Source organism: Astyanax mexicanus, chromosome 16, assembly GCF_023375975.1.
Source record: "Astyanax mexicanus isolate ESR-SI-001 chromosome 16, AstMex3_surface, whole genome shotgun sequence".
NCBI lineage: Eukaryota > Metazoa > Chordata > Actinopteri > Characiformes > Acestrorhamphidae > Astyanax > Astyanax mexicanus.
In genome coordinates, this window is record NC_064423.1 from 9,587,153 (window position 1) to 9,601,682 (window position 14,530).

The 14,530-nt window shown below is 39.3% G+C and overlaps 1 protein-coding gene and 1 long non-coding RNA gene across 2 annotated transcripts in view; both read left to right on the forward strand.

The window, feature by feature from the left end:
• LOC125782198 (uncharacterized) overlaps positions 1-14,530 on the forward strand; it is a 374,822-nt gene that overhangs the window by 285,239 nt on the left and 75,053 nt on the right. The window lies entirely within an intron of this gene.
• pcsk6 (proprotein convertase subtilisin/kexin type 6) overlaps positions 1-14,530 on the forward strand; it is a 104,704-nt gene that overhangs the window by 51,321 nt on the left and 38,853 nt on the right. The window contains exons 9-11 of the mRNA XM_007260219.4: positions 3,847-3,947; positions 7,283-7,386; positions 7,659-7,776. Coding sequence (XP_007260281.2) covers positions 3,847-3,947; positions 7,283-7,386; positions 7,659-7,776 — 323 coding nt within the window. The remainder of the gene's footprint in view (positions 1-3,846; positions 3,948-7,282; positions 7,387-7,658; positions 7,777-14,530) is intronic.

Sequence of the window (14,530 nt, forward strand, 5' to 3'; positions counted from 1 at the left end):
GAGCAGCATATAATAAATTATATATTAATATTTTCAAAAGCCATCAGAGACCCCAATATTCTTGCCAAACTTTCTCCACATTGTATTACAATGATCAGAGTCCCTGTAAATCAGCAGTGATTGATTATAAAGGACAGGGAAGCCTGAAACCACAATGATTAGCTTTTCTTCCACGCTTCTCTGTAACGCTTAAAAGCGGAAATTAAACGTTTTCATACACTGCACTGAGGACACATATCAGGCGCACACCTGCTCTCTGATTGGATAGATTTATGCGTTGATGCATCGCGTTCATTTGTATAAATTTTACCTCGGCTCAATTTTCATGGCATTGCATCCCCTGGACTCAATGCGCTAGACCCATGATTCACTGCGCGACTGTGTCTGACGGAGCCGTTGCTTCCCATTGAAAATCCCGTTAAAAAAAATATTATTCACACAGCTCTAATCTCAGATTTGTTAGGTTCCTTATGCTTAAGGAAGCTTAAGATAAGAAAATATTCCACTAAACTAGTGTTCTTACTGTGTTCAGCAAGAGTTTAAATAATTAACAGGTGTGTTTCTGTGTTTCACCTTGTATTATGAAGTACGTCTCCTCCCTCAGGACACCCAGAGTTCAGAAGTTTAGTAAGACTTCTTTCCGAGCCTTCTGAGGTTACATTTACTGACAGCTGACCCATCCGTGCTCACTTTGTTAAACAAACCAAGTGTTTTCATGCTGAGGTTTGGTTTCTAACACACACACACACACACACACACATTCAAACACACACCAAACACATGCACACGCTTTTAGCCTGCGGGTTACCAGCAGGGTTCTGTGGGTAGCAGGAGGGTGGGATGAAAAGAGAACATTTTTACAGACCACCTTTATGAAGTATGCACCAGCACACCAGAGCCAAATACAAGCATTCCAGCCTTCCAGGCAGGTCCTTAGAAGCCTCTCTTTTACCCCAATCTTCCTTTTAATTAGACAGGAGAAGAAAACAAGCTTGATTGTTCACCTCAAAATAAGCAACTTAGTCAGGGTTGCTTCTGCCAGGCTTTCATTCTAATTGAATTTACCTGTTTTGACCCCTGTCATTCCCCCTAATCAAAACCACCTGTAGAATCCTGCTGTCCAACAAAGGATTGGCATAGAATCATCAGGGATACAGTCAGTATTATTTTGCATGGCCAAGGTGATTGGCCAGATGTTTTTGCTTATGTTTAAAAAAATGAATGATGCAATAGATTGAAGACTCTTGCATGAATCTCCACACTTAACAATGTGGTCTAACCTAGGAGAGAGCCTAAAGGAGCAGTTCAGCAAACAAAAATAAAATGAACTTAATTTATTATTTATACCTGATGTTGCTGAGCAGCCAGTACATTTTGGTTTGGTATCTAGAGATGCACTGTATTTTACAGACTATAAGCATAGATTTTCAGTATTTTTCTTATGTGAATAGCAGCACAGTTAGTTGCGGTTAGCAGCAGCGCTAGCTACAATAATTTATTGTCCCGACGCACAGTTCTGGTGGAAACAAGATTTATTCACATGTTACATGTTATGTTTTTTGGATACAATCCGGGTTAGCACCCGAACATCCCTTTCAGACAGCTTCCTCTTACAGCGTCCACAGTTAATCCTGTTGGATGTGGTTGGTTCTTCTTGGTGGTATGCTGACATTACCCTGGATACTGTGGCTCTTGAGGCATCACAAAGACCTGCTGTCTTGATCACAGATGCGCCAGCAAGACGAGCACCAACAATTTGTCCTCTTTTGAACTCTGGTATGTCACCCATATTGTTGTGTGCATTGCAATATTTTGAGCAAAACTGTGCTCTTACCCTGCTAATTGAACCTTCACACTCTTCTCTTACTGGTGCAATGTGCAATGAATAAAGATTGGCCACCAGGCTGCTCCAATTTACCCATGAAACCTCCCACACTAAAATGACAGGTGTTTCAGTTTCATTGTTCAAGCCCTGTAGTTTAATAAAAATATATAAAAATGTGTTCTAAACTCTGATCAACTCTGATCCCATCATCTCTTCTGACTAGTCCTGTCACAATGTGTGTCACAGTGACAGGCCAGGACTGTAGATAGGCCAGTCCAGCACCTGTACCCTCTTTCTCTGTAGCCATGCTTTTGTAATGTGATTTGCTCAGCATGTGGTTTTGCATTGTCTTATTGAAAAATATGTCTGTCTGAAGCTTTGTAAACTAAAGAACAGTAAATCAAATGTCAGACATCTGCCTACAACACAGCCAGAACAGCAAGTTGTTGTCTTGTGGGGACTAGTTAGCTCAGTCCCAAATGGGTAATGCAGTAGTAGGCTGTCACCAGGTTGTTCAATTAAACTGAATAAACTGGGGCACCTAAGATACAGTGTAAGTCTGTAGGGCTGTGACGATTAGTCGGTGTAATCCGTCGATAAGGAATTTTATTGTTGACGCGTTGTTAATGTGCGATGGAGCGAGAAAAAAAGAGTGCAGGCGAGAGAAAAAAGGGTGAGAGAGTAAGACACACACACACATAGTGAGAGAGTGACAAATCCTAAGCATCCTGATTGGCCTCTTCTCATGCTTAGATGGCCGATGAGGTTTCAGTATGGATGGGCTTGCAGCGCTTGAAAGAGCAGGAGAGAAAAAGCGGTAGAGACGCGCACACAGTGTAATATCAGCGCTGTGTCCATTAAACACAAACAAACACATTTATCTTTACAATACTCTACAGTCTGTCTGTGCTAGTCCTGCACAGTTTAAACACTGACTTTTATATTACCTGTGGTGAATTAAATCTTGATTTTAGACAGGCTTCACTCCTCCATTGATATTGTTACCATTAGTTAAACTAACATTAGCTGGCTAAGTGTTATGGACATACTGTACACTGTCCACTTCATTAAAATTAAGTTATATGTTATAGTAGCTACAGACTTGAGTTGGGCATGAGGTGGGTGGTGATCATCCAACATCCTGGCCTCACTGACATTGTTCTTGTTGGTTAATGCAATCAAATCCTCACAGCATTTCTCTAAAAATGAATCGAAAGTGTTCCTTGGACAGAAAATACTAAGTGTTTTTGGTTACGCTATTAAAGGAGAATTCTGGTGTAAAATGGACTTTTGTTGCAGTAAAACATGATAAAAAGTTCTTATCTTTGATGAATAGCACCACTCCGTTCTCCCACAGCGTTCCGAGATGCAGATATTTTAACAGTTTGTCCAAACACCCTTCAGACTGGGTGAAACGGGGCATAATTTGCCATAATAAATCGCTTTTTCCACCGTCCAGCTCAAAGTTGCTACACACCTCCTTGCTAGAATCTGGAGAGCACTGACATTTAAAACGAGGCGTTAATAACCTAAAAAGTGCACAAGAAGCTTATTAAAAACCACAGTTTGCATCCTATAACGCTAGCTTCAGCTCCAAGTGCCAGCATATTTGTACTGATAATGTCATAGACACATATATATATATATATATATATATATATATACATAGACATATATACATAGACTCTGCGTAGAGCAGCAGCTGGCACCAGGAGGCAGGCTATGCGGAGTCTATGTATATATATATATATATATATATATATATATATATATATATATATATATATATGTGTGTGTCTCTCCTGCTCTGGCTCTCAGGATTCTAGCAGGGAGGTGTGGAGCTACTTTGAGCCTGGATAACGGTGAAAAAAGCAATTTATCTGACAAATTGTTCAAATTTCTGGATCTCAGAAAGCTGTGGGAGAACGGAGGTGTGCTATTCATCAAAGGTAAGTAAGTAGTTTTGTCCATATAGTGGCACATTTAAAACAACATTTTTTCTATGTTTGTATTTGTGTCAGGTCACTACAGACCTACGGCAGCGCTGCACAGACGGCCACACTGGAACATCAGTGTCCGCACCCATGGTGGCCGGGGTCATTGCTCTCGCACTAGAGGCCAAGTGAGTTCAGTTTCTGCTTCTCTCTCTGGAATTGTTTAGCATCTCTGTGATTCTTGAACTGATACAGAGCACATTCTGAATTCTAAACAGACGTTTTTTTATGATGTTTTTCTGTTACTCTTTTTGGTTTTGGAAAGCTATGCTATGATTCCTGGAAGGAACAGATCTCTGTACATGACAAGTTGCAACTGTGGCTTAGCCCCAGGTGTATAATCTGTTGAGCATGGGGTTCAAGTGGGATTTTCCATTGCTAAAAGATATTCTGTTGATTCTATTTAAATGAGTGCTAATTGCTTGTACCTTGTAGACAAACCGAGCTGTCAAAAAAAACACTTAAGCTAATTATTATCTCTAATAAGAGCACAACAAGCACTTTTTTAATCATTTTAGTTGACTGATTTTGAACACTGTTTTGAAATAGCTGTTAGAGAAAACAGGATGGATTGAAGTGCCTTATTTTGCATTCTGGCTTTGACTTTCTGCACAGCACAATAGAGTTCTTTTCTCCAGTGCCATGTTTTATTAACAAAGGAGCCAGGTATCTCCTAATGTTTTTCCTTTTTATTTTTCTGAAAGGCTTTTGTGATTCTGCACATAATAGAGAATCAGAGTTTGCACTTTCACTGTCTTTCTGTGGCTGTTTGAAATGCCCTCTGAAGAGTTTGTGTTAGGATAATTTGATGATTATTTTTTTAGTGCTGATATTTAGTACCGTAGTAGTACCTCATTAGGACTCCACCTATCACTACAGGGTAAAGACTAGCACACGCCTCCTCCGATACATGTGAAGTCAGCCAGCGCCTCTTTTCCAACTGCTGCTGATGCAGCATTGTCAAGTAGCATCACAGCCCACCCAGTAGAAAACGCAGATCAGCTCACAGACCTCTTGTTCTGATCGACATCACCCTTTGTGATGTCTCAGGGCTCTGGCAAGCTGCATGACTGGGATTTGAACCAGAGATCTCCCGATCATATTGGCAGTGCCTTAGTCCGCTTGACCACTTGAAGCCCACAGCCTTTCTTAAATGTTACCTGCAAACTTTTTTTTGAGATGGTTATTGTCAGCCTAATGTAACAGCTGTGTTCACGAGTGCATGCTGTCACATGGATTTTCCTTTAGCAAGTTTGCCAGTTTTAATTTGACTCGTCAACTTTTAGGGGGCAGACCTGTATTGTTAAGAACTTGCAAAATAGCCATATTGTTCTTTCAAAGCATAGCGTACTTAACGCCATGATGCCAGTAACTGCATCCAAGAGCAGTCTATGAGGACTCCTTCACAGTTCACATTTGTCACTTTTCTGACAAGGTAACCAGGCTGACAGAGCCAGATAATCAGAGCTTTCCAGGATCCTTGGCTGCTTAATGATATTGCATATGGCTCATGTAACGTCAACAAACCTCAAAATGTTTCAGATATTTTGATTCATGAGACTGGGATGAGACTGCAGAATCTTTTTCGTGTAGACATTTGCCAATATTTGGATTTTTTGTGCTGGAACGAATATTACACATTTTTCCTGCTTTCAATGGACTCAAAACTGTCTTTTAGAAGAAACCCAAGGACATGCTTTTCTTTCAGTAGGATGGTTAATTAAACTGAGCATAATTAAAAATAACATAGTGTAAACAGTATGGGTTGCAAACATTTCATTTGTGGCCTCGACAAACAGATTAACAATATAAAGCACAGATAATAGTGCTGTGATACACAAGCAACAGTATCAGCGGCAAACAACTGTAACAAATTTTCCACAAAGAAATGACAAACCTTTTTAACAAGTCTAAACATTTTTTATGTGTTTATTCAAGTTTATGAAAAAATAACATAAAATGTACATGTGTAAGTCGTGTGGTGTTGGTATTTGTATTGAAATATATTATTTATATTATCATCATAGTAAATGTTCAAATGCTTATGCAGGGTTTGATAAATAATTTGCTTTAACAACTAATCTGTCTAGGAGCACTGCAGTGCAGAATCGTGGGGCATGAGTGCATAGCTTTAAACTTCCTAAAATATCCTTTTATAAAGTCATAAAAGTATTAGTTTAAGAAAGCACATGCTATTTATGCATTTCCTTTTTATAATTGCATAAATAAAAATAATAAATAAGAATAATACTGTGTTCAAAATAGGGATGTCTCCGATCGGATAATGTGATCAGGAATCAGGGCTGATCACGTAATTTTCTAAGGATCATAGTCGGTTGGAAAAATGTTATGTTATGTTGTTACTCCACGAGTTCACTATAGACTCTCCTGCACACGCGCAGAGAGAATGGCTATTCTGCGCACACACTGGCACCTGCAATCCCTCATGTCACTCATTTGTCTGCAAAAAAGGCAATATATGAAGCTACACTAATGTTTATTTTCTCCATTAAAGTTTTGCTAAACTCAGAAACTCAGTACATTAAAATATTCTTATTTTAAAAGCATTAATTAAAACTACCATGTTATATTGTAATATAGTATAAAAGTCTAGTCTAAATCTAGTTTGCCAGGCCTAAACCATTTTACATTATTATAACAGTACTCCTGTTTAAAAAAATCATGATCCTAATTATGATTAATCACAAAATTGTTGAGTGACATTTTAGTTTAATTATTTAAAGCTGATGTTCGTAAGTTTTGGGATTGAGGGCCCTCTCTTGTGAGAATGGGTAATTGCACCGAGAATGCGAAAAAATCATTTTAAACTGGGCGGGTGTGATGCGGTCTCCTTTCAGAGCGGATGAATCCGATTCCAGGTTATGTTCAGTCAGAGAGAGAGAGCGCTCAGTCAGAACTACACACTTTGTTTTTACTATGAGTGAATGAGTTGCTAAGCTCTGAGTTTCTCCTTCCCCATTGCTCTACCAGCCGCTCGCGTTCAGTAAAACTGAGCCGGATCCTCTTTCAGGCCGTACGTTTGGCATAAGTACGTAAAAACGTGTGACGTGGCCAGAAGAACTCCTACGAAAAGCGACCCGACAACCAAGCTTCTGCTTTCAGTTTAGAAACAAAATAATAAGGCCTGCCACTTCAAGAAAAGATGCATACTTAAATAATTTATATTTCAGTTTATTACTTATTATCACTGTACGGTTTTGATACCGTTGTTTGAATAATAATAAATGATAATAATAATAAAATAACCTAAGGGATGGATGTGTTTTTTCTTTTTGGTTTTTTATTACTGCACTGCCAAAGTATCGGTTCAGGGCTCGATATCGGCAGATACTCACAATCCAATGACTCTCACTCAGGGGAAAAATAATATGATTGGAAGATTGGTCTGATTTACATTATATTTAGAGGTTTCCTTAACTTGGTATTTTGTCTTGTCTTTCAGTCCTTTAATAACTTGGAGAGACGTACAACATCTATTAGTAAAGACCTCAAGACCTGTTCACCTGAAAGCCAGTGACTGGAAGACCAATGCCGCTGGACACAAAGGTAGAGAGAGCTCAATTCATTTTTAGCCAATTATGTAAATTATCAAGTACATTCTATGTAAATGATCTGTAAGATGGTTCTCCATACTATACTTTTGGTATGAGTTGGGGGATAAGTATCATCCAACATCCTGACCTTACTAATGTTCTTATTGCTCAATCCAATCATATTCTTACAGCTGAATGACTCAATGCTCTGAATGCTCAAATCTAATCATTGTCTGTTTGCTGTTTAATCTATTTAATGTGTGCATTGTTGTTCTCATCCTCTAGTCAGTCATCTATATGGCTTTGGTTTGGTGGATGCTGAAGCAATGGTGCTTGAAGCCAAGAAATGGAGAAGTGTTCCTTCTCAGCACACCTGCATAAAAATGGCAGACCGCAGAACCAGGTGAGCACTCTCTGTTCTCTCCGTCTCCTTCACCTCATAAAATACGACACTTAAAAAGCTATTCTTCCACACACATCACTACAGGCACCTTCACAAAACTCTTTTAAAAGCTTTATTAAGAAGTAACATGACACCAGAACCCCCTCCAGGTAGCTACAATCAATCTTTTATTTATTTTAACATACATCTGATGATAATAGGTCATGATTTATGTTCCTCAGGGGGCCTTTATTGCAGGCTGCAGCGTTATGAGGTCATGCTTGAGGCTTCAAAGAGCAGAGGGAACTTTGTTAGTTTTAAACAAGAACACTCTATTCTGAAGATAAAAGATGACCTTTTTTAACCCAGTGAAAGATGCACTTCAGTAGAAGATTATGACAGTTAAGAAAGTGAAGGTTTTGACTTGAGTGAATAAACTGAGGCATGTTTTATAGGCTGGGATTTTACACTGTGTGTGGTTTGGAAAATGTTACATCATCACTTGTTGTCAGGCATCATTATCTCTAACAAAGGGTCATTTAGGTTAAGGAGGACTTTAACATAAAACACATTGGTCTTGATGCAGCTGTTTCTAGCAACTTAAGTTTGATCATTAAGTGTGATCCCCTTATCACAAGTAATGCCCCGACACCAGGAGGATGAAGATTAACACATACCTTAAAGAGGATCATTTTAAACAATTTTGAAAGATGATTATGTGCCTGAACCCGGTCACGTTTATTTCTAAAGATCGATTTTGAACACTAGAGGCCCTATTTTAGCTATCTATAATGTGCCGATTAATTGTGTATCGTGCAGCAGGATTTAGGACATGTTGGTATGTGTTTGGTATTGTGAGGACGCAAAAAATATGCTTTGGATTGCTCAAAACGCACAAAAGCCATGTACTAATTCTACTAATTAATCATGGGTGTGTTTTGTGCGTAATGTGAGATGAACCAGTTGTCATTCCCTTTAAGAGCCAGGTGTGCTCTGACTTTGGCGCGTCCGTATCTTAACGGTGCAGTGCTTTTGTGCATCTCGGCAGAGGATACTGATACTGAACTGCGTGTTCATGCTGTAAAGGTACGCCAGCAGCTCATTTAAGGAAACAGCAATGTTATTTAATTCTTTATTCTGTTTATTGTTGAGTTAAATGTCTGGGTTGCGTTCTGCAGTGCGTCCGTGTGCTGTTTATTTACCTGAACACACCTCAGACCTCAAATTTTACCGAAATTTACCTGAACACACCTCACTCCCAGACCAACACTCCCATCATCAGTGTACATTTATTCCTGAACTCTGATGCTATTTTAACAGCGTGGGTGCAAGGCGTGAAAATAGACTGTTGACGGGATGTAAGATAGCAAAGAGCATTGTACAGGGTGTCAGTAGGGCCCTAAGAGTGAACAAAATTTGAATAGAACCCAAACTAAATAATAAAAAGTGATCAAACTTGGTGGACAAAGTAATGGGAACTCATAATAATCGGATTAAATTAAAACTTTGAATCAGTCACATTTGATCAGAGCACCTTATTAGGGTTAAACAAAACAGTTTGATGATATTTATTACAGGTTTTTCATATCATAAACCACCAACCTGGTAGAAATGTGAAGCAGGGAAGGGTGTAGTTCTAGTACATGCCCAAAGGATTTGTAGGCTATTCAGCCTCCAAAGCATACAGCTTTCTGGGCATTGCGGGTTAGCTCAAGAGGATAGCCTTCAGAGAAACAACAGAGGCTGCCGTTAAAGCCTTGAGATGGGTTTGTATTTGGTGAGAACACACAGGCTATTTGTCATAAGTACACATGACACATCGAAAGCCCTGGTGTCGTGGTATGGGGTGCAATTTCATACAATACCAGATGACCTTTATTTTTCATTACAGGCATCTTAACAGCCCAATATTATATATGGTATTGAGGTCCTGCAGCCAGTGGCTCTACCTTTTTCAACATGACAGTGCTCATCCGCATACTGCTGCCATCTCAAACTTGCCACGTCCAGCTGCATTGACACACATATCCCTGAATGAAAATAGAAGGGATGGAAAGGAAGTGAAAAAGTGGAATGGATTAGGCCACCATTAGGAAACCTCTACAGCAGGTGTGTCCAAACTATGGCCCGCGGGCCATTTGCGGCCCGTTTCCTGTTTTGGAGCGGCCCGCGAGGTATTTTAGAAATAGAATGAAAGTTGGCCCGCTGTTAAGCAGGTTTTTACAATGTGAGATTCAAAGTTTGAACGCTAGGTGTCAGAAACGGGCCAAAGAGTCTAAAAGCGGAGAGAGTGTGCATTTCTAGCGCAGAAAAACAAGCCAAAGAGTCTAAAAGCGGAGAGAGTGCGCATTCCTAGCGCAGAAAAACGGGGCAAAAGAGTCTAAAAGTGGAGAGGGTGCGCATTTCTAGCGCAGAAAAACAAGCCAAAGAGTCTAAAAGCGGAGAGAGTGCGCATTTCTAGCGCAGAAAAACAGGCCAAAGAGTCTAAAAGCGGAGAGAGTGTGCATTTCTAGCGCAGAAAAAACGGGGCAAAGAGTATAAAAGCGGAGAGAGTTCGCAGTTTTATCGCAAAAAAACGGGCCAAAGAGTCTAAAAGCGGAGAGGGTGCGCATTTCTAGCGCAGAAAAACAGGCCAAAGAGTCTAAAAGCGGAGAGAGTGTGCATTTCTAGTGCAGAAAAAACGGGGCAAAGAGTATAAAAGCGGAGAGAGTTCGCAGTTTTATCGCAAAAAAAACGGGCCAAAGAGTCTAAAAGCGGAGAGGGTGCGCATTTCTAGCCCAGAAAAAACAGGCCAAAGAGTCTAAAAGTTGCCATAATTAAGGAGTTTAATATTAAGAGACATCATGAAATTAATCAATTTGAAAAATCTTAGTTTACACAACACTGTCAAAGATAAAGATAGTAAGTCAAGTAAAATGGTGTGTAAATAAAATAATCAGAAAAATGTATTATTTAAAGTGGTATATTTCATTATTTCTTTTATTACAGAGTGTGGCCCGTGACTTCAAATATATTTCTCCTTCTGGCCCCCAACAAAAAAAGTTTGGACACCCCTGCTCTACAGTGTTACACACTACTTCTGTGTATGTGTATAGTATATACTGTATATGTGACCAAGTGTTGCCCATATACATCTGGATTTAATAAGTAATAAGTTTTATTTTCCTAAATAGAACTGCAACCATATGCATATCTTAATGTATGCGTGATGAGTGTATGTACTGTTGAAACATTTGAATTACATGAAATCTGAATAAACGTTTCCAGTTTTAGGTTAATTAGGATTACCAAAATTATTTAGATTTGCCAAATGCCAGAATAATGAGAGAAAAATATTTTTTAGGCACATTAATATTAATTTCTGCAAAGTCAAAAGTTTACATAGACTAAGATTACTATGCTTTTACACAAATTGGGACAGCCCATATTCAGCCCATGATGTCATGTCTATGGAAGCCTTTCTGGTTTCATTAATCAGAGGCACACCTGTGGACAAATTTTAAGGTATACCTGAAACACACTGCTTCTTTGTGTAACATCATGGGAAAGTCTTAAGAAATCAACCAAGATATCTGGAAGAGAATTTTGGACTTACACAAGTCTGGTTCATCCTTGGGTGCAATTTCCATATGCCTGAAGGTGCCTCATTTATCTGTAGAAACAATTATACACAAACACAAACAAAGTTGGGAATATCCAGAGATGGGTTCTGTGTCCCAGAGATGAACGTGCTTTGGTCTGAAATGTGCAAATCAACACAAGAACAAAAGCAAAAGACCTTGTAAAGATGCTGCTCAAGCTGGTAAAGAGTGTGTCATCATCCACAGTGAAACGAGTACTGTATTGACATGGGCTGAAAGGTCACTCTGCCAGTAAGAAGCCATTACTCCAAAAAGCCAGATTAATGTTTGCAAATGCACACAGGACCAAAGACCTTAATTTTTGTAGACATGTCCTGTGGTCTGACAAAACTAAAATGGAACTGTTTGGCCATAATGACCATTGTTTTGTTTAGAGAGAAAGGTAAGGGAGAAAGGGAGAAGCTTGAAGAAAGGGAGAAGCTTGCAAGCCTGAGAATACCATCCCAACTGTGAAACACAGGGGTGGGAGCATCATGTTCTGTGGTTGTTTTGCTGCAGGAGGGACTGGTGCACTTCACAAAATAGATTTCATCATGAGGAAAGAACATTATGTGGCAATACTAAAGCAACATCTCAAGACATCAGCCAGAAAGTCACGGCTTGGGTCTTCCAGATGGACAATGACCCGAAGCATTCTACTAGAATGGTAACAAAGTGGCTTAAAAAGAACAAAGGCCATGTTTTGGAGTGGCCATCACGAAGCCCTGATCTCAATCCTATTCAAGATTTATGAGCGAATCTGAAAAGGCAGGATAGAGCAAGGCGATCTATAAACATGGCTCAGTTACACCAGTTCTGTCAGGAGGAATCTGCCCAAATTCCTGCAAACTATTGTGAAAAGCCTATGGAAGGAGAACTAAACGTTTGACCTAAGTCATGCAGATTAGGGGCAATGGTACCAATGGTACTAATGAAATGTATGTAAATCTTTGACTTTGCAGAAAGTCAAAGTGAGGCTGCTGTAAAGACAAAAGTCAGTAAGCTCTTTTGATTACTTCCATTGTTTCCATTCTTTATTGTTTTTTTTTCACCATTTCCAATAATGCAGACCCCCTGTAGAGCCACAGTTGGATTTTAACACAACAGCAAATCTAGAATTCGTCCATGCTGCTGAGTGAAGCATTTCTAAACACGCCTCAACTAAGTGCGCTACATGAAAGCACACAAATAGTGCAGTTGTTGTACACAAGGAAAACAAATCGACGAGTATGGATGGATGTTCTTTTCAGTCTGGAGTATGAAAGGGTTGAGTGTTGAGCGTTTCCTGCTGTGCCCCTTGCTCGCCCGGTCTGTTTCTCTTTTTGCACAAGCGGTTTGTCTGCTTGTTATCTGGGTCAAAGATCAGTGAACTAATGTGTTGAAACGGAGCGTCCCAAATGTCATTGGGAAGCTTCGCGCAACACAGACAAAGTTGTAAACATCAGAAGCGAGAATTAATTGTTCATGTGCTAACCTGAAAGCTGTTTCGCACTCGGTGTCTGGCACAAGTTCAAGGGCCGTTGGCTTTTATGAAGTAAAGAAGAGAAATGTCAGCAAAGAACCAGGCCGCTTTGTTTCGAAACAGCTTTTGTATGCTGTACTATGCCTTGGGGACCCGGTTTGAACTGTTACATCTCTAGTGGGCAGATTGAAGCTATGATACTCGTGTTGGAAGGGATTTTTTTCTCTCACATTTGGCCTCAGAGGATGTGCTGTCACTGCACTGTGAAGCAGCATGATGCTCGTGACTGGTGAGAGGCGATATAAAGCAATGTGACCTTAAAGACTTATTCTAACTCGTGTATTTAAAAGGGACTATAAAGAATCAGTGTATGTAGAAGACTAGAATGTATTCCTGTTGGAATAAATTATTAATATTTCAAAGTTATGTAGCCGTCCTTAAAGGAGAACTCCAGTGAGAAATGGACTTGAAGTGTAGTGAAACATGATAATAATTATGACCTTTAGTCAAATAGCTCACATCTATTTACCCCAGCATTCTCAAATACAGCCTTTTTAGCCGATGCTCCCAACAGATTTACAGTGCTATGATAGGGGCATATACAAAGAATGGCTATACAAAGAATGCCTATTTTTACACCATTAGCTTAAAGTAGCTCCACACTTCATGGGTAGAATTCTGAGGGTCCTGATATTTAAATCAAGTCACTAAGAACTTGTAATCTATTCATCTCCAAAACCTACAGCTTTCTGGGCATGCCTTCTGGATGTATTAAGAGAGACGATTAGTGGCAGGCTACTTGGGCATAGGCTGAAAGATCATGGAGTAATGGAGCTTTTAGGAGATCGCATCAAATGAACCAATTGTTTTAGATAAAGATTGGATCTTGTTAGCTGTTCAAATCATCTTCTACCACAGTGACATCTGCTGTGCAATTTTTTTTCCACAAAAACAGTTATAACGCTTTGCATCTCTTTTAAATGTGACAATGATGTCATCTGTCATGGTGACATTTCTAAACATTTAAAGGCAAAACATTGTGATCTCATATCAGCTGTTTCACCAAAATGCACAAAAAGTTTTAAAAATGGCACAAATTAAACCTGTTCTTGACAGTCACATTAAAGCTTAGAACATTTTTTGAGGAAGCAGAGCATTAAAACTGAGCATTTTAAAACATATTTGGCCTGTTTGAATGTGTGAAATCTGTTTAGAATGATGTTAACTAACATTGCAACACTAAGGAAGCGTAGACCTGTTATTTAAGAAAAAATATTGCACTGCAAGTCATGTGCGTAATACGGACAAGTGGAGTGAAGCACTGTGCACTTGTGCTACTTTAAAAAAACAGTTTGATTTGTTACTTTGCTATATTGTGATTATCACGCCAAAGCTTTATATAAAATAAAAATTGCATTAAAAAACAGACACCTACGTCACAGATTAAAGGAAAGTTCAGGTTCAGGTCGGGCTTTGGGTCTTCGAACTATTATACCAGAAAACATTGTGATCCAAATGAATCGATTTGGTATTAATCTGAGTTTCAAGTTTGGCATTACGAGTTAATCAACCCTGTTTGGGTTCCCAGGATGAAGGCCTTTGATGAGTTAAAGACATGAAACCTTTACCTTTAATTGGTTTGTTGAGGGGCATTCTTTTAACGGCAACCTGTTGTCAATTTGAAGGGTAGCCT